Source organism: Furipterus horrens, unplaced genomic scaffold, assembly GCF_987537825.1.
Source record: "Furipterus horrens unplaced genomic scaffold, mFurHor1.1.pri manual_scaffold_10, whole genome shotgun sequence".
Taxonomy (NCBI): Eukaryota; Metazoa; Chordata; class Mammalia; order Chiroptera; family Furipteridae; genus Furipterus; species Furipterus horrens.
The window spans coordinates 57,126,203-57,152,004 of record NW_028327180.1 but is presented as its reverse complement, the minus strand read 5'-3'; the positions used below and the strand labels follow the sequence as shown (position 1 = coordinate 57,152,004).

At 44.9% G+C, this 25,802-nt stretch overlaps 1 protein-coding gene across 2 annotated transcripts in view; it reads right to left on the bottom strand.

The window, feature by feature from the left end:
• Window positions 1-2,016: 2,016 nt before the first annotated feature.
• ZNF496 (zinc finger protein 496) overlaps window positions 2,017-25,802 on the bottom strand; it is a 33,694-nt gene continuing 9,908 nt past the window's right edge. For both annotated transcript variants that reach the window (XM_090290351.1, XM_090290352.1), the window contains exons 7-10: window positions 7,982-8,114; window positions 7,434-7,541; window positions 6,366-6,479; window positions 2,017-4,483 (exon numbers count right to left, since the gene is read on the bottom strand). In XM_090290351.1, coding sequence (XP_090146477.1) covers window positions 3,741-4,483; window positions 6,366-6,479; window positions 7,434-7,541; window positions 7,982-8,114 — 1,098 coding nt within the window. In that variant the 3' untranslated portion in view covers window positions 2,017-3,740. The remainder of the gene's footprint in view (window positions 4,484-6,365; window positions 6,480-7,433; window positions 7,542-7,981; window positions 8,115-25,802) is intronic.

Sequence of the window (25,802 nt, the reverse complement as noted above, 5' to 3'; positions counted from 1 at the left end):
AAGTGAGCAAGCCCTGGAGGGACAGAGGGCCACAGCTGGGACCTGGAAGCAGAATGGAGCCCGCACCCTGAGTCCTCTCTGAAGTCAAGGCAGCATGATAAAGAACATATCTGGTCTTTGTCTCTGGTTCCTGGCACAGAACTTCAAGAACCCTTGAAATTTCCAGTGTCTTTGTTACGCTAAGGATGTGATCCATGGGGAGTAGGATATGGGGATGAACACCAGAAAGACCAAGTTCATAATTAAGAGGGTTGGGACTTTGTTCCAGGCCAGCCTCTGGGGAGTGGAGGGGAGCTAAGGGGGCTAGACTCTGGAGACCAGGTCAACCATGTAGGGCTTTGTCATGAAATATGGTAAAAACTCTGGGCAGCTCAGCTCAGCCCAGCCCAGGACTGGGAGCGGCTACACCCAACTCCATAGGAGGGCACATGAGCTCTGCATTTGCACTCCCCTCCCTGACCTCACTCAGTGTCTCCCTTCCTTTTTGTTGTTCCTCAGATGTACCAGTTATAATTAAAACTTACCATAAGGCTAACACTTTCAGTGAGTTACTGGAAGTCATTTTAGGGAATGGTCAAAACTGAAAGGTCTTTGGAATTCCTGTTTGGAGTCCACACCTGCCTTCTCTTCCATTTGTGTCATGGTGTGAGTTAGAAATGGCAAGGGACTTTCCCACCACCTGGCCATGACACTGAGCTAGGGAGACAGGATACAGGATAACAGCTGAGGTCAGGTTAAACAACTGCAGTGTGACCAGAAATGCAAGCTGCCCCTGGTGTAGTGACTTCCCCTCTTCTCTGGACAGGGGTCCAATCAGGTGACTAGAACCAACTATACAAGGCCTGTGTCACAAGGCGATGTCTGATGAGGACCATTTCAGCATCCTTACACCTCAAGCTCTTTGACAGGCCAACCATCTCTCAGCTGTGCTGCATTTTTTAAAAAAAAGATTTTATTTATATATTTTTAGAGAGTTGGGGAGGGAGAGAGGGAGAAACATTGATGTGTGAGAGAAACATTGGTTTGCCTCTTGCATACCCCCAACTGAAGACCTGGCTAGCACTGTGATCCGGACATGTGCCATGACACAGAATCTTATGACCTTTTGCTCTGCAGGACGACACTCAAGCCACCAAGCCACACCGGCCAGGGATGCACATCACTTTTTAAACTAAAATAATGTCTGACATGAATGTTGGTTCAGTGGGTACATTTTTACTATATACCTATGAGTGTGTGAGAACAATGCCAAGGGCTCCAAGGAACAAGGAGGGCAAATGCTTCTCAGATGTGGGTTTCTACTTCCATAGCAGATTTGAGACGTAGCTCACCTGATTGCCTACCTCCCAGGGATGGAGCAGGTGGTCAAAGCTGACATCAGTAGGAGCCTTCCAAAATGCAGATGACTGCACCGGCTTCTTCTGAACAGGACGAGCTGGGGTTTGAACTACATTACCCACGAGGGTTTCTAAATCCTAAGTGATGTGACCGATGTGAGGGCGATCTGGCTGCGACATTTGTCATCCCAGATTGCCAGGGTTGACTCAGCTGATCTGGCTGGCTAGGCAGGTGTCCCCTTCCTCCCTTACTGAGCCATGTGCGTCCCTCCCAAAGTTGCGCACGCGGTCAAAGAGGACAACCTTCCCAACCAGGGAGGACCAGTCTTTGGCCAAGGGTATACAAGTAGCTGCGCTCCCATGCTAGAACCTCCAAACAAGCTCTAAGCTCTAACTGGGTAGGCACCGTGGTGTTTTGGGTCAGTGAGTGCAGTGTGTTCCGCACTCAAGAAGCAGTTACATCCCCTTTGTGTTTTTCTTATTTATAGTAGAGCAATATTCCTCCATTAGACAAATGTCTGAAGCAGATGGACAATAACCTGCCTGACAAGCTCATAGGCAAGAGTGCAGGAGGGTGGGGCGAATACAAAGCCTGGCTTCTATCTGAAATTTCCCCCTCCCATGGCCTGAAAGATTCATTTACTCCCTTTCCCTGGTAACAAATAAGAGGCCAACTATGTAGAAACAATGAGCCCCAATATTTATTTCTTGTTCAGGGTATGATCTAACAGTTTTATTGCATTTATTGCCCCTCAGTGTGTAGGTGTGTCTACACAGGAACAGTAATCAGAATTAGAAAACCCTGTGGCTCTTCCACTGGGTTTGTGGCAGTGATATCTCAATGTGACAAGGACATGGGTGACAAGGAGTCTGGCTGCCTGCCACTGGACATGACATACAAATAACACAAAATGCACACCACGTGGCTTTGATTCAGCTACCACCACTGCACGGCCCCTGTGCTTTCTTGACACTGAGCCTGGCAGACACACAGTCCTCCAGGAACAAGACCATGGTTTCAGTTGCTGGAGGCATCACTGTCAATGGTCACTCCCAACCCAGAACTTCAGGCTATGGATTTTCAAGACTGCTGCTTGCAGTGGGATGGAAGCAAGCAAACTTGAGTTTCTGTTCATTCATCTGTTCATCAGGGATGAGCAGTGTCACAACACTTACCTGGTGTTGTGGATTCAATTGTCTCCCCACCACCCTAAATTCATATTTACGTCCTAACCCTGGTGCATCAGAATGTGGCCTTTCTTGGAAATATGGTCACTGTAGACGTTTACCAGTTAACATAGGAATACACCAGAGTAGGCAGGGGTGCCCTGGTCCAATATGGCAGGTGTCCTTATAAAAAGGGGAAAGAAATTTGGAGACAGATATGTACACAGGGACATCACATGAAGATGAAGGCAGAGATGGGGTGATGCTTTACAAGGAACATCAACTGCCAGCAACCTTAGAAGCTGAGGCAGAGGTGTGGAACAAACCCTCCCTCACAGGGGACCAGCCTGCTGCCCCCTTGACCTTGGACTTTCAGCATCCAGAACTGACGCAATACATCTCTATTGTTCTAAGTCACCCTGTTTTGGGTACTTTGTTAAGGCAGCCCTAACAAAGGAATACAAACAGCATCTAAGTTAATGTGTATGCAGAGTTCAACCTCACAGGAAGCTGTTCCAACTACTCCTCACTGGGACGCAATGACCCAGGCAGGGGAACTTAAGTGCCTTTCAAAACATGGCAACTGCTTCCACCCCACACCATTTACCAGGACCTTCGGGGTACACAGAAATGACACTTGGGCAGGGTGTGCAACATACCATTTAAAATGTGGATATTGCTCTCGGTGAACTCACAATCTCTCAGAAACAGTCGCCATCACAAATAAAGGTAGGGCACAGTTTCCCTGCAAGGAGCTGTGCAGCGGTCCCGTGCTTCTGACCCTGAGGACCACCAGATACCAGCGTGTGTTCTTCTGGCCAGCTGGTGCCATGGCCTGGCAGTGGCCTGCTTAACTCTGCTCCCCAGTGCCTCTTTCTAGCCATTACCCACCTACAGCTTCTTGCTTTCAGATGGAAGTGGTTATCCTGGAACCTCAGGATGGGGACGGGGGTTCAGACAGGGCCGCATGGCAGTGAAGCGAATTGTGGTAAGGGGTGACTCCAGTAGGGGCGGCCCAGTCCCTCAGCCCGCTTGGGAAGCACTGAAAGGGGCTCTCTCGGACCCAGAGAGACCAGGTGAGTCCAAGCTGGTTATGTGCCTCCCTCCCTCCTTTTTGGCACAGCAGAGACAAAAGAAATACTCAACTGGCCACTATCTCATTTCTACCTGAGGGCAAAGGGTGGGAGGATGAGGTGTGTGGTCGGGCAGGTCCGTCCTGGGGGGGTCTGGCGTCTGTCAGTAGGAGTTGAGCGCCTGCTTGGAGCGGCGCTTCATGTGCAGGCGCTGGTGGCGCAGGAGGTCAGAGTTGTGTAGGAAGCTCTTGACGCAGTACCGACAGCGGAAGGGCCGCGCCCCGTCCTTGTCATGCACGCTGCTGCGGTGCCTTGCCAGATGTTCAGGCCGTTGGAACAGCTTCCCGCAGTCACAGCACTGGGCGCTCGGCCGGGCCCGACCCTTGGCCAGTGGCGCATCAGGCCCCACCGCCCCCTGCTCATTCCCCGTCACATGCTGGGGTCCTGCGGGCGCCAGGTGGACCCGCCTATGGCAGAGCAGGTGGGAGTTGAGACGAAAGCTCTTCCCACAGGCACTGCACCTGAAAGGCTTCTGGGCCTCGTGGGCCTCCAGGTGCCCATCTAGGTCCTCACTGTCACTGAACAGCTCCCCGCACACTGAGCACTCATGCAGCTTCTCCTGCTCCCTGCGGCTGCGCAGGTGCCGAATGAAATTGACCCTCCAGCGGAAGACCTTCCCGCAGTTGGGGCACACGTAGGACTTCCCTGAGGTGTGCACTTCACCCCCGACCGGGGAGCCATTCTGCTGAGGGGTGGGGGCGCTGTGCTGCTTCCCCACGGGGCTCCGTGGCTCATCTGTGCAGTAGGGGCCCAGCTGGGAGTCCTCGTCCCCAGAGCTGGACAAGACGATCTCGATGGTCACCTCCTCATCCAAGCTGTCCTTGGGGGGTGCCGAGTCACCTCCAGCTTCAGGAAAGCAATGAGGAGGTCACTTAAAGAGTTGATGCTAGAAAAGGTTATGACATTGGGGGCTATGGGGAGAGGGTGAATGTATTTTGAATGTGAGAAGGACATGAATTTGGGGAACCAGAGGGTGGAGTGTTAAGGGCAGAAGTGCTGTGAGGTGGTTAGGGTTAGGGGTCTGGAAGAGGGGAGAGGTGCAGAGTGAGAACAGGCTTCCCTCTGCCTACCCCCAGAACCAGGAGACAGGGTCGGGGGTGGGAAGGCACAGGGCGAGCTGGCACCACCTACAGCCACGCAGACTCTGCGGGGCTGCGCCCTCCACGCTGAGAAATGTGCCGTCCCAGCCGCCCCATTGGTGGTTTTGCTCCATAAGCCAAGTGACTGAGACAGTCCGTACCTTAGAAGGCGCCATACAGATAGCTCATAAAACCGTGAAGACCTTGCCCTGCGCCCAGGTCGGAGAGCTTACCGAGGGGGGGGACAAGGAAGGCAATAACAGAACAAGGACTAAACAATAGCAACTACCTGGTTCACAGAGAAACCAACTCACTGCAGCTTTCTAATGCTGGTTGCTGCGCAGCCCGACATAACAGCGGGGGGCATCATGCAGGACTGCCCCCAGAGGCCCCTCAGCTGCTGTCACAGGGAGTGGCAGGCACTACCCAAATAAAAACAGTACCTCTTCTCAGACAGACATCGGCTCTGCCGTCCTTGGGCAACCTGGGCTTCGGGACATTTCAGAGAGGATTCTGTATTAGGACCCAGGACGGGAGAGTGTGGCGGGAAGCCCTGCCTAGTGTGAGGCTGCTGCGGGCAGGCAGGGACTGGATAGGACCTCAGTGCACATGCAGCAGCAGGCAGCGGGCAGCTCTACCTGGAGAGAGCTCTGCCTGCAGAGAGGCCGCTTCGCTCAGGGAGGGGCCGCGCTCCGCACACAGAGAAGCCTCAATTTGCCCTGGGAGAGGCCTCCTCCATCGGTAGCATGCATCTCAGAAAATCAGGGGTAAGGGAGCTTGTGGGGGGTAGGGGGGGAGTCTTCCCTCTGGATCTGTTGTTACTGTAAAACCCCTTTTGTCTACACCTGATGGGGTGAACAGAAATGGCACTAAGCCTTGCCTAGTGCTAGGTACAACTACCACAATACCAGGCAAATCTTGCTCCAAAAGGCATCTCGGGTAAATCAGCCTGTGTGCGAGTCAGTCCCCACAGCTGTGGACAGTCTCCATGACAGTGGGTTCAATTAAGAACCAGAGACCAATATAATATTGTATGTCAACCAGAATTTAAAAAGAAAGAAAAAGGACCAGAAACTCAGGTTTGGTGTTTGGAAGAACCCCTGAAGCCCAAGGACATTAAAGATGACCACATTTTAGTTATGGGACACCCACGAGGGCAGGTGAGGCATGTGCTCTCCAGAGTCTCTTCACTTTGACATTCAGCAACCCTGCTCTTAGGTCCAAGACTTGACCTAGGACTCTGGCCCTGTCCTTGGCGAAGAAACACATTTCTACTGGCCAGCAGCGCCATGGCACACCTGTTTCAACCTGCAAGGGGAAGGCCGGGGGGGGGGGGGCCTTAGGAGGGAGCTCAGCTTAGGAAAGATCTTAGCAGAAGGGAACCAGCACCATCAGCTGAAAATCCCAGGAGCAGAGGGTTGGCAGGGACCAGAGTTCAATCTCTGACCCACAAGCTGCATGCACACGCCACATGTGCATATTTCCAACCACACACACACACATGCACATGTGTAACCTGCCACAGCAGAAACGCACGCACATGCCACCACCACACACCTGCACGCACGTGCCAATGCACATGCACACCCCACATGCTCACACGCGTGCGCACACAGGGCACACCCCATGCCTTCTCAGGCCCTCGTTACCTGGGCAGGTGCTCTGAGCGAGCGCCATCTGCTGGCAGGCCTGGAGCTCTGGCACCTGCAGCTCCTCCCGTCTTCCTCTTTCTTCGATCAGGATCGGCTGAAGACCTGAAAAGTCTTTCCAGAGAAAATGGAAAAGCAGATTTGTCATGCAGCTGCAGTGCTACCTGGGCGGCCTTATAACAGATGTCAGGCTGTGACCCAAGGGCAGCTCCTCAGTCATTTTTTGTAGATAAAGTGACTTTGTAGGCAAATGGCCGACACCATGAGCATAGGTTCTGAAGCCAGATGGAATCAGCGTGGATACTGGTTCTGTTCTGCCCTATGTGACTGTGAATGGGTGCCTGCCATCTCTATGGTCATTCCTACTTCTGTGGCGCGATTTCTTAGGCCCCAGTGCCCCTCGCATGGACACAGCCTGCAGAGCCTGCTGGGCAGACAAGACAGGAAGCAGTTCCCCCAAAGGCCCTGCATGCTTGCTCCAGGGGAGGTGCAGAGCCAGGCTTGACTGAACTGTGCGACCTCCAGGGCCTGTAGGGGAATGGGTGTGCGCCAGTGCTACCATACAAAGCTTTTTGTCTTGAAGGGGCAATGTCTTGAGGCACAGTGGTTAAAACTCAACTTTTGGTGACATGAAAACCTGGGAAATGCTGCTGCTGAGGAGTGCTGTTGTTAGCCAAGCCCCAGCTCCCGCCTCAGTTTCCTCACCCACAGTATGTGGTAGAAGGACCAGAGGATGAAACACCTGCAGGTCCTGTGCCTCGTGCTCCTTCTCTCCCTGACCTGTGGAGAGCGGGACCTCACTGCGGAGGGGCCACTGGCTTGTCAGCACAGCCCAGGTGCTACTTCCAGCAGAGGACAAAGATATTCCCATTGTTGAGTGAGTGTGACCCTCACACCCAGCAAAATAAAAACCTATTTCTGCACAATCGGGGAAGAGGCAAGATATGTTCTGCCAAGACAGTGTCTGGGTACACAGAGGGATGCAGAGAGATGGCAGCAAGTGGCCCCCTCCAGCCAGTAGCACCTACAACCCTACTCTGTCCACCCAGTGGAGGAATCATGACTCACCCAAGTGGGAGCCCTGGGTAGCATCCTTCTCCTGGAGGTCCTGCAGCTCTGGAACACAGGGCTCGTTCTCCCCCCGCTGGGAGAGGTCCAGTTGAGGTGATGGGTCATCTGTTTACAGAAAATGGGAGGACACATCTTCCTCAATGACCTGGAGGGACTCCGGACAGGCTTTGGCAGTGAGAGGGCCATGCAGGGCTGCAGAGATGCGGTAAGGCTGGAGCAGGCAGGAAGGGCGGGGAGCCATGGGCTTGGGGCAGCTCTGTCAGGCCCGTGGGTTAGGGAGCCACAAATGAAGAGGCATAGGCACAGGATCAGAGTGGGAGAAGAACCTGGATACAGAAGGACCTGTTATATTCGGTTTTGTATGCAAACAGCCCGCAAGCCTAATTTACCAGTGATGGTGGCAGGCAGGGGAGGACTCCCCTGCTAAGTGCCCTCAGGATCACTGTGTGCAGGTGACCTCCCATCAGTGTTGGGGGGTGGTCAGCAAGATCAGATGTGGGCCCCCCAGGTCCCTGGTCTCAAGAGAGAGCCATAGGATGTCTTACATGGAGGCAGCGAGACCCCGCAGTCCTCTCCGATGATGAACTCCCCATAGAAGCCCGTCTGGGCAGGATCTAGAAGGGACCAGTCCTCTTCTGAGAAGCAGAAGATCATGTCCTCAAAAGGAGAAACCCGTTTCTGAAACCACAGAATGGGGATGCCTCAGTCCTGGGAAAGGGTGGGGCTAAGAGTGCCCTGCTTGGGGCTAAGGGTGCCCTGCGACTGGTGCCTGTGGGAGGGAGAGAGCAGAGGGCTGCTCCCTACTCTCGCCTGGGATCCTCCTCATTCCTACCTGGCTTGGCCAACTCCGAGTGGCGAGCACTCACTGGTAGCCAGGGCTGTGCAGAAACAGGCTTCCAGCTTAGCGTGGGCAGGTTGCATGTGCATAGTCCCAGGCCCACAGTGCAGATGGGGATGTAACCAGGGCGCTCAGTGAGCAACGCAACACTCCTTTTCTAGAGTTTTTTTTGCAAACGTGCAATGTTAGTCTATACAAGCCCCTTCTCGGCAGCATTGATGATCACAGATTAAATAGAGATGGAAACCAAGCTCTCAGCCCCTCACCAGAGCACTGACTAACCCCAAGACCTCCTGTCAGGCCGAGCACACTCCCATGGGAAGGAGCAAGGGCCTCTTGGCACCAAGGAGGAAGCCCTCCATGGTGTTTGCCACATGGAAAGCACCTGTGCACAAGGTGATTTGGACTGCCTGCCACATGGAACAGCCAGAGGTCTGGATCGCCAGTAGCTTCGCAGTGGGACCTGGCGGGGCTTGGGAGACTTCTTACACTTTCAGTCACAGACCATGGAAATGTGTCATATTAATCTTGATTTTTAAAATGGTGGCATATCCATATAATACCAGGAGATCATAAAAATAAAGAAATCTGTTACAAAATGAAAATGCAGATCTTTTCCTATTGAAGCATGAAGTTATTAGGGTCTCAAACTTCCTATAAATACTAATGTGACAAAAGATTGATAACAAAAGATGTCACTGAAAAATTAATCTGAAATCTTGATTATCTGAAAGAATATTTGGGAGACGGAAGATGTGAACGACGAAGACCATTTTAGTGTCTTTTGAACTATGAAATGGTATTACCTTTTCAAGGAGAAGAATTATGAAAACTTCTACAGGTGACTAAGACAATAAGTCAGGATTGGAAGTTGCTGGGTCAAAGCTCTCTAATGGACCCTAGAAATCTTGCTAAACATAAATTGTGTCCTTAAATGCCAATCTTCAAGTATACAAGTGAAATTCAACAGTTTCATGTTTATGTGACAAGTCATATGCTTACAAATACTTGTTTTGTTTTTCCCAAGCCTATTGGGAGAAAAATAAGATTAAATGTAATGCTCCCCTGGGTCCTTGGGGAAATTTCTGGGCACTTTTTGGAGAAAGTAACAGAAGTACATCCTGTGACTCAGTAATTTCACTTACAGGACATTTTCCTAAGGAAATCACCAGAGATTTAGGCAAAGGTGTGTGAAAAGGATGTAGAAGACATTGGTAGAATCACGTGTCAGGTTTCTTCTTTATGCCTTTCTCCAGTGTCTGAAGATTTACCCCAATTCAAACAAAATACCCATGCACTCATCTCTGAGATATAAAAACTATAAACAGCTTACAGTCTTTGCTTCTGGTTATCTTTAGAAGAGCATGATGGATGGGTCACAGAGCTTCTCCTGCCCCCAGTCCCACCTCCAGACCTTCTCAGAGGGAGACTGCCACCTGAATTAGGTGTTTCTATTCAGTGAAAATCTTTTAAACTTCAACTACCTCTGAATATAGCTTGAAATGATGTCATAGCCAGCACTGTTTGATATGTTTTTAAATGGTGAACTTCCTGTTTAAGATTTATTCATGTATATCTACACAGGTCTAGTTCATTAACTTAAACTGATGTGTAGAATTTCAGAGTGTGGTGATTTCACCCATTCTTTTGTCAATAATGTTTAGGTTTTTCCCAGTATAGATGTTCCTCAAATGAGATAGGGTTACACCCCAATAAACCCATCATAAGTTGAAAATATCCTAAGCTGAAAATGCATGTAATACCATATTGTAGAGTATGGGTTGCTGACCCTTGGGCTCGTGTGGCTGACCAGCTGTGCTCACCATGAAGGAGCATATTTCAGCACATGTCCAGCCCGGAAAAACATCCAAATGCAAAATTTAAAGTACAATTTCTACTAAAAGTCTATCACTGTCCTACTATGGTAAGTTGGGACCACCTATACTTTGCTATTGCCAACAATAGTTCAGTGAACTTTTATCTGTCTCCTCACCCATGTGCAAGTGTGTTTCCAGGGCAGGAGAGTTACAGACCACTGGGGAAAGACGTCCCCACTGATACGACACATTGCCACCATGGGCACCAGGGCTGTCAAAGGTCTATAATTCTGGCCCCTCGGTGGGAATGCAGCAATCACAGTCCTGGAACCACCCTTTCCCCCAATGAACATCCCTTTATGGATTTATTGGTCAATAGGGTTTTCTCCTTTGAGATCCTCATTTCATAGTCTTTGCTCATTTTTCTATTTTATAATAGGTTGCTTCTCCTATGTTTTAACCAGCTTGTTTTAAATTGTAGATACACCTATTATAAAAAGTTATTTTCATTTTTATATTAAAACATTCTAAATGTATTAACAATTACTTAATGGTGGTATAAATAATCAGCAATATTAGCAGTATAGGACAAACTGCAAGAAAATGTTTAACAAATAAAATGATGACAATTTTGATTAAAAAGCTTCAATATAAGAAATGTAGTTTTGGAACAAAAACAGACCAACAGATAAGAAAAATAGAAGTCCAGGAACCAAATTTGGTACACATAAAAGTTTAATCTACAAGAAAAAACAGAGCCCTAATAATCAATGGAGAAAGAGAGATGACTTTTAACTGATAAGAGTTGGTTGACTATTTAGAAATAAAACTAAATTCTGATCCTTGATCACAAGTGTTATAAAAATAAAAACCATAACGTATCAAAAGAAAGAAATGGCTATCAGAGATTAAAAATAAAGAGGTACCATATGAGGAACAATGGGCAGATGTTCACACAAAAATTATAAATACTTAGAGTAATAAAACAGCATGAGTGAGACTGAAAGACCGAAACACTGAGAACAAATGCATACACTCACGAGGCAGAGAGGGAGGACTTAAAATACACAAAGCCCTTAGGACACGTGTGGAAGAGCCTTTTTTTTTTTCAATTAAAAAGAAAAAGGAAACCAAGAAAGTATTTTAAAATATATGCAATGTTCACATTCATTAGTATATAGAAGTATGCATATAAAATACTTCTCTTTTTTTAAGATTTTATTTATTTATTTTTAGAAAGAGGGGAAGGGAGGGAAAAAGAGAGGGAGAGAACATTGATGTGTGAGAGGAACATCAACTGGTTGCCTCTCACAAGCGCACAATAGGAGATGGATTGAACCTGAAACCCAGACAGGTGCCCTGACCGGGAATCAAACCAGTGACCCTGAGCCTCCCTGGCCAGGGCTAAAATACTATTATCAATCATTGCTTTGATGAAGGTTCAAAAAGAAAGGTGATGAAATTTCAACAACCATCTTGTCATTATACATAAAAATATGTTAGAAACACTTCAAACACCTTGGCCTAGAAGTTAAAATTCCCACAACCCAATCAGAAAATCCTCTGAAATCTTCAGACAAGCTATTGTACTAGGTAATGAGTAAAATTAACAAGGTTGCTGGATAGCAGGTCAAATAACAAAAATACATTGTGTTTCATTATTTCTATATAAACAACTAGATGATGAAATATTTTTAAAAACCAGAACATTTACAATAGCATCAAAAACCATGGACTTCTTAAGGAAAATGTTTATAAAACATGTTCCCTAACTGAACACTGAAGAACCAAAGAAATGAAGGATTTAACAAGTTAAGGTGTAAATTTGGTCCACAATGCTCTGCAGATTCAATGGAATCCCAAGCAAAAACTTCAGGAAGATTCTAAAATGTATATAGACAGGCAAAGCACTTAGAAGCAGCCAAAAGAACTTTGAAAACTGGAGGATTCACAGCAACCAACTGAGAAACTTACTATACACCACTACAGTGATCCTGGAATAAAGAATCCAAACAAAGCATAACTGAAGCTGAGCCCAAATACTTAAGACACGTGTGGACAACTGGTTTTTGACAAGGGTCCCAAGGAATTCAACAGGCAAAAAAGGAAGATTTATTCAGTGAATGGTGATAAACAACCAAATATCAGCATGGGAGTGGGGAGAAAGAAAAAAACCCTATACCTCATATCACATGCAAAAAATAACTTAAAATGAATCTGAGACCCAAAAGTAACCCACAACTATAAAAACTTCCAGAAGAAAATTCTTTATGACCAGGAGGGAGACAAAAATTTGTTAGGACACAAAAAGCATGAACGATAAAAAATAAAACCAATAAATGGGGACCTCATCAAAATTAATAATATTCAGACTTTTGGCCAAGATAGACACTCTGTGTCTCCCTCCACAACTAAGAAGGACTACAACTACCTCAAAACTAGAGACAACTAGAAGTTCCAGATAATCGAGCTGCATGGAAGTCCAACAAACAAAGAAATAAAGAAGAAATACTCATCCAGACAGGAAGGAGGGGCAAAGCCAGAGCGGAGAGGACGCAGTGTGGTGGTGGTGGCGGCAGCAGCAGCAGCAGCGGCAGGCCGGTGGAAAGCACAGTCACATGTTTTAAAAAGTACGTAATGACACCTGGGAAGTGCTCCCAGCACCAGACCAGACTGTATAGCTCATGGTTCCAGTGCCAGAGAAAATAAAGCGTCATTGCTTCTGACTGTGCAAACCTGTGGGAGTTGGGGCAGAGGAAGAGACTGCTAGTCTCTCAGTATAATCCTCTTGTTTAAAGGGCCCCAAGGTCGTAGAACATCCGCAGACCCATCCACTCTGGGAACCACGGCCAGGGCAACAGCTAGAGAGGCAGCAGTCCCACATGGAAGTGGGAGAAGTGCCTGGGAAAGAGGCAAGTGCTGAGAAAGTGACATTGTTCCCTCTCAGACCCCTCCTCCACATACAGCGCCACAATATGGTGAAATGGCTTGCCTATACTGATGAATACCTAAGACTCCACCCCTTACAATGTAACAGATGTGACAGCTGTACCTAAGACACAGAGGCAAACAGACACAGAGGCAAACAAACACAGAAGCCTGTCAAGATAAGGAGACAGAGAAGTATGGCTCAAAAGAGGGATTGGATCAAGGTTCCAGTGAGAGAACTTAGCGACCTAAGGAGCTAAGCCAACCTAACAGACAATTAGATTGCCAACCTAACAGATGAGGAGATAGCCAACCTAACAAACGTAGAGTTCAAAACACTGGTAATAAAGATGTTCACAGGTTTGACAAATATGCTTAAGTATGACAAATGTATAAGAGAAAAAGTGAAGGCTATGCTAAATGAAATGAAAATCCACACAAAACCAATGGTGAAGGGAAGGAAACCAGGGTTCAAATCAATGATTTGGAACAAAAGGAAGAAAAAAAAGCCAGCCTGTACAGAATGAGGAAACAAGAATTGAACAAAATGAGGAGAGGTTTAGGAACCTCTGGGACAACTTTAACATGCCAACATCCAAATCATAGGGGTGCCAGAAGGAGAAGAGGAAGAGCAAGAAATTGAAAACTTATGTGAAAAATAATGAAAGAAAATTTCCCAAATTTGGTGAAGGACTTAGACATATAAGTCCAGGAAGCACAAACAAGCTAGACCCAAAGAGGACCATACCAAGACACATCATCATTAAAATGCCAAAGGTTCAAGATAAAGAGAGAATCTTAAAAGCAGCAAGAGAAAAGCAGAGACTTACCTACAAAGGGGTGCCTATAAGACTATCAGCTCATTTTTCAAAAGAAACTTTGCAGGCTAGAAGGGACCGGCAAGAAGTATTCAATGTGATGAAAAGCAAGGACCTACAACCAAGATTACTTAATCCAGAAAAACTATCATTTAGAATGGAAGGGCAGATAAAATGCTTCCCAGACAAGGTAAAGCTAAAGGAATTCATCATCACCAAGCCATTATTATAAGAAATGTCAAACAGACTTACTGAAGAAAAAGAAGATCAAAACTATGACCATTAAAACAACAGAATCTAAAAAATAAAAACAAAATCCAACTAAGTAAGCCAGAATAGGAACAGAATCACAGGTAATGGGGATCATTGGGAGGGTTATCAGCTGGGAAGGGGAAGGGAGAGAAATGGGGAAATGGTGCAGGGATTAAGAAGCATAATTGGTTGGTACAAAATAGACAGGGGGAAGTTAAGAATATTATAGGAAAGCGTGAAGCCAAGAACTTATATACACCACCCATGGACATAACTAAGGGGTGTGGAATTGCTGGAGGGAAGGGAGTGCTGGGTGGAGAGGAGCAAAGGGAAAAAAAGAATTGAGACTACTGTAACAACATAATCAATAAAATATACTAAAATTTTTTTTTAATGTTCAATCTTCAAAACATGTCATTAAAACAATGAAAAGACAAGCTGTAAAATGGTAGAAAATACTCCCAAAACACACATCTGATGAGGGCTTCTATCCAGAATATACATATTTTTTAAAGCTCTTAAAACACAATAAGACAAGCAACCCAATAAATGGGGAAATATGTAGACACTTGACAAACGATACATAAATGACCCACAGCAGATGTAAAAATGCTCAACCTCATTAGTTAACAGGGAGTGTTAAATTAAACCACAATTACATTATATCCTTAATGGCTAAAATATGCTTTAAAAAAAAAATGACAAAACCAAATGATGGTAAAGACGTGACATGCCTGCAGGTAAAGCCCTGTGGAAAACGGCCACGTAGTGAATTATACGCTGACCCTATGATAACCTCATTGCTGGGCCCCTACCTCAGAAATGAAAACATTCGTTCACAAAAAGGCTTAACATGTGAATGTTATAGAAGCTTCATTCACAACTGGCAAAAATGAAAGTGACTCAAATACTTACCACCAGTTGATCAGTGGATAAACCCATTGTGACACCATTGTACAGTGGAATACTATTCAGCAACGAAAAGGGAGAGACCACTGGAACACACAGAGAATGATGCTTAAATCACTGGGTCAAGTAATAGAACCTTGACTTGAGCCACTGCAACTGCACAACTCCATTTACATGCAACTCAACAACAAGAAGAGTGAATCTACTGAGACAACAAGGAGGTCAGCATTGGCTTGGCCAAGAGAGTCTGGCTTTACTGCAAGGGGCACAAGAGAAATTTGCGGTGATGAAGATGCTCTGTATCTTGATTCGGGTGATGGTTACTTAAGTGTAGACACTTTTCAAAAACTCTCTACACTTTGTACTTAACAGGAATATTATATACAAATTATAGCTCAAAATATGTTTAAAAAATAAAAATGTAGATGCTATTTTTGGTCATCATTTTGATGAAGATTAAAAACAATGCTGCTCTGGCCAGGTAGCTCAGCTGGTTAGTGTGTTGTCCTGATACGCCAAGATTATGGGTTCGATCCCCAGTCAGGGCACATATAAGAATCAACCAATGAATGCATAACTAAGTGGAACAACAGATCAGTGTCTGTCTGTCTCTCTCTCCCCTCTTTCTCAAATCAATAAATAAAAATTTTATTTCAACTAAAATAAAAACAATGTCAATATGTATTTATATAGCAATCATACCCAAATTCTATATATGTCATATTAAAATTACCTAAGAACCTTACCCCAGTGTCGAACGCTGACAGGACCCCTATGAGGTGCACCACTTCGATGCCACCCTGGAGCTCCTGCCAAAATGTGGGCCCTGACGCACAGTGAGTTAAACCCGACTACGGTCTGGTCTCTCTCCAGTTACCAGCACCACGGCAAATGGGGACACCCAAGTAGGAAACATGGAGCCAGGACAACGAAATGAGAGCACAACCCAGAATATATTATTTAAATGTTAAATTTCCAGCATGTGACAAGTGCACAGCAAGTTCCCACTTAATGCTGATGATAGGTTCTTATAAGCTATGACTTTAAGCAAAATGATGTACAAGGAAACCCATTTGATCAGAGGCTAATTGATATAAACTAGACCAAGTTGATAAGGCCTATTTCTGGTCACAAAAACATCACCAAACTTCTCAATGAAGACCCAAAACACTTCTCACATCAAACATTGAAATAAATGTGAGCTGGCCCTGGATGGTGTGGCTCAGTGGATTGAGTGCCAGCCCGCAAACTAAGCGGTCACCGGTTAGATTCACCATCAGGGAGCCATCTCTCTAAATAAAAAAATTAAAAAATTTTTTAAAAAGAAAGAAATGTGAACTGTACAGACATTTAAGAATGATTAGTAAGAACAAGTAAGAAAGTGATTTCTACACATGCTGATTCCTGTTCAGAGTTGTGGTGGCAGGAGTAGAGCCTCTCTGGTCAGCTCAGGGTGCAGGCAGGACCCAGACTGGGCAGGACGCCCTTCCAGCCCTTCCATCGTGGGCACTCACAGCCAGACCAGAATGAGGTAGACATGCCAATGGCCCTCATGCATACCTTTGGGACAAGGAAAGAAACTGGAGATCCCAGAGGAAGCCCACACAGATGTGGGGAGAACTGCCAACTGTACATGCATAGTGGGTGGCCCTGTCCCTAGCCAGGAACTGACTTTTTCCCTCACTGACGTAACGAAAAGACATTGAGTGATATGTTATTGGAGAACCTGCTGTATTGTTGTTAGGTAAGCAACTGTCTTAGCTTTTAGAAAATATACCCCTGTATGAATACACAGCCTGCACCTCACTCTCTTAAATTCAGGGGAAAAATGTGTAGGGGCAGGAGGTGAGACAGACAGGGAAGGGAAGGGGAGAGAGAATATTGGAAAATTAAAGTACTTGATCCCTGGCTGGTGTGGCTCAGTGGATTGAACACTAGTCTGCCTGTGAACCAAAGGGTCACTGGTTCGATTCCCAGTCAGAGCACATGTCTGGGTTGCAGGCCAGGTCCCCAGTTAGGGGCATGCAAGAGGCAACCACACATTGATGTTTCTCTCCCTCTCATTCTCCCTCCCTTCCCCCTCTCTAAAAATAAATAAGATCTTTAAAAAACTTAAAACAAAAAAAAAAGTACTTGCAATCTCTGTACTATTCTTGTAATCACGCAAGGCTTGAAATAAATTCCAAAGGAAAAGTTAAAAATAAATAAACAGAATATTTCAAAAATGTCTACAGTGGATAATAAAGAATCAATAAAGAAAAATAAACATGACTACAGTAGAATCGGGAATTTGAAACATGACTTTTCAAGCTCAACACACCTATGACTCACTCAGGAATATAGGTAAAAGTACACATTCTGCCTGCATTGGTCTGGGGTGCAGCCTGAGATGCCACAAGGAAGAGGCCAGCATGGGGGAAGTCTGTCCCCTGGGGACAAGTTCCCCAGAATGGAAGACAGGTCTCCAGAAGCCACAGACTTGGAAAAATGAACGTGATGTTGGTCTTGAAGGGGATCAAATAACCCACCCCACCACAGGCCAGCTTGGCCAAGACCGTTTTTGAGCTGAAATCAACAGAGAACTGAAGGTCTCAGAAAAAGGTACTCAACCACCGCTCCTTGTTAAAGGCAGGGTCCAAATTTCCTTTCCCACAGCCATCCCAATCCCCACTCCTACCAAGAATGGGCACAATGACCCAGGGTTACCAGACAACTGGAGACTCTTCTCAGCCTAGGTCAGCACTACAAACTACCGAATAACCCTTCCTTACCTGCCCACAACTTACTGCCCCTTGAGGCTCAAAATCCTTTTCCTTTGTCTTATCCTTTCTCCACAAAAAATGTAAATAAGCTCTGAATGCTGTCTGGAATTCTCATTTCATTTGTGAGGCATTCCTTAGGCATGTAAATCTTTCTCCTGTGACTCTCTTGTCAGTTTGCAGGGCCCTGACCACTAAGCCTAAGAAAGTAGAGAAGAGGAGGGCTTCCCCTCCCTGACAGTCCCTCCATGAGGGAAAGAGGCTAACCGCCACCCCCTCTGAAAAATGAGAGGAATCTAGGCCTGGGCCTGGGGCAGCACGAGGTGGGTGTCTGGTTCTGCAGAGTCCTAAGGAGAAATAGGCAGTGCGTGCTATCAAAAGAGATATGGGTCTTTTTTCCCTTTGATCCTTGGTGGTGTCTGTGAAGACACAGTGACACAGTGGAGGACACCCACAAATCAACTGTGAAGCTAGCCAGAGCGCCAGCAACAACGCAGGACACCCAGTGAGCTTCCATGTCCGATGGGGAAATGTTTACACTTGGGCACAAGGATCCACAGCATGACCCCAGCAAGACAGACATGATGGCAGAGAAAAATCCATAAGAAAGTGCTTCAAAACATTTGGAGATCTTCTAAGGTGACTGGGGACACATGACATACTTTCACTTTCTAAATCTTGCCAATTTTTACAATGGAATCTCCCACTAGAGATGGGTGTTTTTTGCTTCTTTGTACTCCAAATAGCTGATTTGATTCTTGGCTGATTTCCTATAAATCATTCTTTATTTCAGTTAGTGTATCCTTCATTTCTAGCCATATGCTGTTGATGTTCTAAGTTGACTATATTGTATACCTAACGTTAATGTAATATTGAATGAAAGAAATTTCTAGAAGCACCCTAACTTTCAGCAACCGCCATCCTTATCAGTCAGCAGCCATAAACACCCGAGCCAAGACCCTCCATCAGCAAAAAGATTATGACTCACTGAAGGCTTAGATGATGGCTAGCAATTTTTAGCAATTTTTTTTAAAAAAGAAATCCTCACCCAAGGACATTTTTTTGATTTCGTCTAGAGAGGAAGGGAGAGAAAGAGAAACATCAATGTGAGAGAGAAAAACATTGACTGGTTGCCTCCCACCAGGGGTGCCTGGAGATTGTATGTGCCCTTACTAGGGATCAAACCCACAACCTAGGTTTGTGCCCTGACCAGGAATCAAACCGGCAACCTTTCAGTTACAGGACAATGCTCCAACCAACTGAGTTTCACTGGCCTGGGCACAATAAAGTATTTTTTAAATTAATGTATGTACATTGTTCTTGTTGACAATTTCATGACACTTAATAGACCTTGGTATAGTGTAAACATAACTTATATGAACTGGGAAAACTAAAAATTTATGACTCACTTTATTGCTATGTTTGCTTCATGGTGGTGGTCTGGAACAGAACCACAATATCTCTGAGGCTGCCTGAATAGATCTATGTATCTCTCACACACCAATGTTTCTCTCCCTCTCTTTCTCCCTCCCTTCCCCTCTCTCTAAAGATAAATAAAATCTTTAAAAAAAAAAAAAAACCAGCAGAGAAAAAACTCTCTCTTCCCTACAGGAGGGAAGGAAATCAGACAATGGCGAGGAAGTCATCAGCCACAGATACCTCGTCCTGAAAAACCAGCCCTTAGGAACAAAGGGGAGAGAGACATTCTCAGATGAATCCCAAACAGTGTGAGCCACCAGCACGCCTACCCCAAAGCTCAGCAGAAGGAAATGAGCCACACAGAAAGCAAGCCAGGAAGTAACGACAAAGGTTCCGAACAGGTGCCTAAAAGGTCATCCGAAGAGGCCGCTTTGGATGAGGGCGTTGAAGGCTGTGGGCTCAGGAGACACACCTCCCGGAAGAAGTCAGGGCCTGGCCCATTGGAAGTTACCACCACAAAGAGCTGTGTTTGAGCTCCCCATAGGGCAGGCAATCGTCCTCCTCAGTCCTCCTCAATCCCCAGGCACCTGACCTCCTCAACTGCCAAGGTCACACCTACCACACTTTACCTTCCTGTCTGGACCATCTCACTTACGCATGTATTAAATTTGGTTATTTCCTCTTGCTAATCTGTCTCATGTAGATTTAACTAGTAGGCCAGCCCAAAGAACCTAGAACAGCAGAGGAAATTTCCCACCCCTCACCCCTACCACACACGCACAATAAAAAAAGGATATGTGGAAGGTAAGAAAGGAAGATGATGGTAAGCCAAAATATGAGAAAATGCAACAAGTTTTCCTTGTCCTTTTAAGTTTTCTAAGGTTTGACAGTTAAAGCAAAATTGTAACACTGGGATATTACAAAGAAACTATTGAAATCGATTGTGTTGGAAAAAAGTCAAGGGTGGGGGAAGTTACACGTGTATATATAATGCAATACCAGAGTAATCTCTTGAAAATGCTGTATTGACAAAAATTCTTTGGTTCACAAATTTTAGTCAGGCTCCTGAACCTACTCCTGGGTCCCTCTGGGCCCTTCCTTGAAAGAACCCACTCCTCTGATCTGACCTTCCTGGTTATCTGAACAGCTGCCTCCCACTCCACCACCCCTAGGTGCCATCTGACTGCTGGGCCTATCTTCAGCAAGAATCCTGTTAGGTCAGTTTAGACAGAACCCCCACTATGATAGTGATTTATAATATATAGCATTTGGGCTCCCTTTCTGGCACAGAGCTCCTAAAACCCTGGAATTTCTAAGTGATAAGAGCTTCAAAGGTGTCCTCAGTTATGTTAATGAGCTGACTTTCAACCCTACCTAAGAATGGAGACTGGCTGCCAGGGAACCAACCAGTGCCTAGAGGGTGGAAACTCTCAGCCCCACCCCCTCCCCAATCTCCACAGAAAAGAAGAGGGGCTGGAGGTTGAATCAATACCCACTGGCCAATGAGGTAATCAATCACAACAATGTAATAAGGCCTCCCAGAACACCCAGTTGGACAGGGTTCAGAGCCTCTGGGTTGGTGCACATGCAGAGATGCAGGGAGAGTGGTGGGTTCAAGAGAGCAGGGAAACCCCGCCCTTTCCCACACCTGGCCCTGTGCATCTGTCTATTCCTGAGTTACATTCTTTTATAGTGAACCTGTGATCTAGGGAGTAAAATGTTCCTCTGAGTTCTGTGAGTCGCTCTAGCAAAGTTAATCAACCCGGAGGAGGGAACTTGTAGGAACCTCTGAAGGAGAGCCAGTCCCGGAACTACAGGTGACAAGCCTGGGCTTGTGCCTGGTGTTCAGAGAGGAAGAGGTGGGCGTGCACTCTTGCAGGGCTGAGCCCTTTGCCTGTGGGGTCCACGCTCCCTTTGTCTGAAGGTTTTGTAGACATGGGGGGTCTCAACATACCCACAAGTCCACCTATCCCTGATGTTTCCCCTTAGTCATCTTCCATCCATTGACCCCCAACCCTGCTCCTTGGCTACAAATTTCCTCTTGCTGATGCTGCATTTGGAGTTGCGCCCAACCTCTGTTCCCTACTGTAAAATCCCATTGCGGTGATGATCCCTACACCCACCACAAGGGTCCTGGATCAAGTCTGCCTTACCATCCTAAACAAGCATCATTAAATATGATTTCTTTAACAATATAAAGAAATACACTCAACAATACACTAGGTAAGTCAAAATGGAATTCTAAAAAATGGTCAAGTACAAGAAAAGAGAAACAAAAACAGAACAAACGGTAAAGACAGACTTAGGCCCTAATATGTCAGCAATTACATTAAAATACAAATGGTCTAAATACACCAGTGAAAACACAGCAACTGGCAGTGAATGAAAGAACAGGACTCAAACACAGACAGGCCTAAAGACACTGCAGGTCCGGGTCTAGACCGCTGCAATAAAGCAGATGTCGCAATGAAGCAAGTCACACGAACTTCTTGGATCCACAGAGCATATAAAAGTTATCTTTATACTGCACTGTAGTCTATTCAGTGTGCAACAGCACTGTCATAAAACACCTGTCACCTGAGCCCTCAGTGAATGATAATGTTTTTACTGGTGGAAGGAATCACCTCGAGGTTGATGAAAACACAGTATTTTGCAAGACGCAGTAAAATTAGGTCTGCCCATATCTGCTATTTAAACAAAACTCACTACAAATAAATAAATAAAATTAACAAAACTCCAAACACAATAATGTAGACAAGTTGGAAGTAAATGGACAGTATATACTATGCAATCATTAATCAAAAGGAAAAGAAGTAGTGTATTAATACCAGAAAGGATAGATTTGAGCACAAAGAAAATTATGAGGGACATTAATAATAATAAATGGATCCACCCCCCGAGAAGGCATTCCTAAATATGCATGTGAACATGAGAACAGCAATTCTAATGCGTGTGCACCAAACAGAGAGTTGCACAGGCAGAAACTGACATCTTAAAGGATCACTGCACTTGGAGACTTCAACATCCCTCTCTCAGAAACTGGAAGAGCAGTCAACTCCCCAGAAAATCAGCAAGGGCATAGAACTTGATAGCACCATCAACCAACAGGATCTAATCAATGTTTATGGAACACCCAAGAAGAACAGACTACGTATTCCTTTAAAATACCAACAGAACATATAAGACAGACCACACATTGGGCCATTGAGGTCCCAGCAAGAGAAGAAATCCCCAATAAATCTGAAAGAATTGACGGTGTGTTCTGATCACAATGTAATCAAATCAAACTACAAATCAATAATAGAAAACTTCCCTGACCAGTGTAGCTCAGTCAGCTGGCATAGTCCCACAAAGCACAAGGTCTCCGGCTTGATTCCTGATCAGGGAACATGCCTGGGTTGCAGGTTAGGTCCCCAGTTGGGGGTGTGTGAGAGGCAACCAATCGATGTTTATCTCCCTCTCTTTCTCCCCTCCTTCCCTCTCTCTAAAAGTATATAAATAAAATCTTTTTAAAAATAGAAAACGAACAGGAAAATCTACAAACCTTGGAAATTAAATTACATACTTCTAAATAAACCTTGGGTCAAAGAAGAAGGCTCATGAGAAATACAAAATATACTGAAATGAATGAAAATAAAAATGAATCATATTACAATTTGTGGGCTGTAACTAAAACTGTGCTAAGAGGGACATTTATAGTGCAAATAGCCCTATATTAGAAATGTTTACACCATAAGAAAGTCCCAAATCAATAATGTCAACTCCCACCTCTGGAACCTAGAAAGGGCAGAGTAAAATAAACCCAAAGCATGCAGGATGAAGACAATAATAAAGATGAGATGGAAAAAAATCAGTAATACTGAAAACATAGTAACAGTACCAAAAAAATGAGTGAAACAATGAGCTAGTTCTTTGGAAAGATCAATAAAATTGAAACCTCTGTCGAGACTGACAAGGAAGACAAAGACAGGATGCCTTTCCAGCACCAGGAATAAAGCAGGGCCATCACAGACTCTGCTGGTGACAGGATGGTGAAGGAATGAATGCCCCAAGGAAACTCCACCTGCGTGAATCTGACAACTGAAGATGGAAAGAACCAATCACTTGGAAAACACAAACCACTGCAGCTCATCCACAATGAAGCAGATCGTGTGAAACACACCAGAACCAGGAAGGATGTTGAACCTGTAATTAAAATACCACTTCTGCTATGCCCTCTCTAAGTCTCCAAGGTCAAATAGTTTCACTAGAGAATTCCACCATATGTTCAAAGAATTAACACCAATTCTGCACAGTCTCTTCTAGGTAAGTGGGGGAGGACACTTTCAAACTCATCTATGGAGCTAGTATTACCCTGACACCAAGGCTAGACAAAGACAGTAAAGAAAACCATGGACCAATAGCCCTCCTGAATAGACACAGAAATCTTTAACCAAATACAGTAGTCCCTCTCTAGATCGCAGTTCACTTATCACGGCCTCACTATATCGTGGGATTTTTAAAAAATATTATATTTAATTATTTATCGTGGATTTTTTACTATATCGCGGGATTTCGTGGTACTGTATATGTATGTTGTTAAAGTTACGTAGGTTTAAGAGTGTAGAATATGTTTAAGAACATAAGTAGTGTTTATAAAAGTGTGGAAAAGGTTAATAAGGGAGTGGGAAAGGTTAATAAGAGACTGGGAACGATTTATGTGTGTGGGAAGGGTTTATAAAGCCTTAAAATATATATAAATACTAAAATAAATGTAAGGTTCCTATACTTCGCAGATTTTCACCTATCACGGGGGGCAGTCTAGAACATAATACCCGTGATAAGTGAGGGAACCACTGTAATAGCAAACAAAACTCAGCAATATATAGATTTTATACCATGATGATAAGTGGTTTACTTCCAGGGATGCAAGGCTGGTTCAGTATTTTAAAACCTCAGTCCACATAATGCACTAAATTAACAGCCTAAAGACAATTCACTTGCTCATCACAAACTGAAACAGAAAAGGCTTTGACAAAATTCAACACCCATACACAATAAAAACTGACAGCTTCCCCGACTTGATAAAGAGAATTTACCAAAACTTAGAGCGAACAGCACATTTATGGTGAAAGATGAACACTGTCCCTCTAAGGCTGCAAACAAGGCAAGGATGCCCCCTTGGATCACTGCTGGTTAACACTGTGCTGGATGTTCTAGCCAATGGGATGAGGCAAGAGAAGGAAATAAAGGCATACACACTGGAGGAAATAAAACTGTCCTTATCTGCAGGTGACATGATTGTATACACGGAAAATCCAGGACTCTACTTAAAAATAAACAAATGCACAAAAACCCCCTCCTTAAACAGATATGGAAATCCAGCAAGGTCACAGAATACAAAATAAACATTAAAAAATCTGTTTTTTGTTTTTTTTTTTTAAGATTTTACTTATTTATTTTTTTCAGAGAGAGGGGAAGGGAGGGAGAAAGAGAGGGAGAGAAACATCAGTGTGTGGTTGTCTCTCATACAGCCCCAACTGGGTACCTGGCCCACGACCCAGGCATGTGCCCTGACAGGGAATTGAACCTGTGACCCTTTGGTTCATAGGCTGGCACTCAATCCACTGAGCCACACTAGCCAGGGCTGTTGTGTTTCTTATACTGTAAATTTTTATATTGTCAACAAAATTAAAAATATAGTATCACTTGCAATTGCTAAAAAAATAAAGTACTTAAGTATAAATCTAACAAAACAATTAGAGAACTTGTATGCGAGAACCACACAACAGTGATGAAAGGGTCAGAGAAGGAAGGTGAATGGCATGGCACATGGCATTCACAGATCACAAGACCCAGACAGTGAAAATGCCCAAACTGACACACAGGCCTGACAAAATTCTTGCCACAAGCTCAGTGGGACTTGTGCACATATGGGCAAGGTTATTCTAAAACGCATACAGAAAGGCAAAGAGAAAAAACAGTTAAAGTAATTTTGAAAAAGAAGAATAAGAGGAAGCAGTCTATCCAATTTCAAGACTGACATACCAAACTGTGTACTCTTAGTGGAGAGAAAGACAAATACATCAATGGAACAAAACAGAGAACCCAGAATGAAGCACACAAATACGCTCAACTGGTTTTTGATAAAAGAGCAGAGCTTTTCAGGTGCCAAAGCAACTGGACATCACTAGAATAACAGAAAACAAACAAACAAAAAAAAAAAAAACCAGAAAAACCTGTGACCTAATTTCCCACCTTATACAAAAATTAGAGATCATAGACTTAAATGCACATGGATCACAGATTGTGGACTTAAATGTATCCTGGATCTAAATGTAAAATGTGTAACTAAAGCACAAAACATAGGAGAAAATCTTTGGGATCAAAAACTAGGCAAAGAGTCCTTAAACTTTATATCAGAAACAGGATCCTTAAAGGGAAAGACTGACATACTGGACTTAATCCAAATTAAAAACTTTTGCTCTGCTCAAGAACCCTGTGAAAGGGATGGGATGAGAGGAAATAGCTGCAAAAACATACATCCAACAAAGGATAAGTATATAGAGTACAGAGTTCTCAAAACTCAACAGTACCAAAAGCAAATGGCCTGATTGGAAGTTGGGTAAAAGTCATGAAGAGATGAT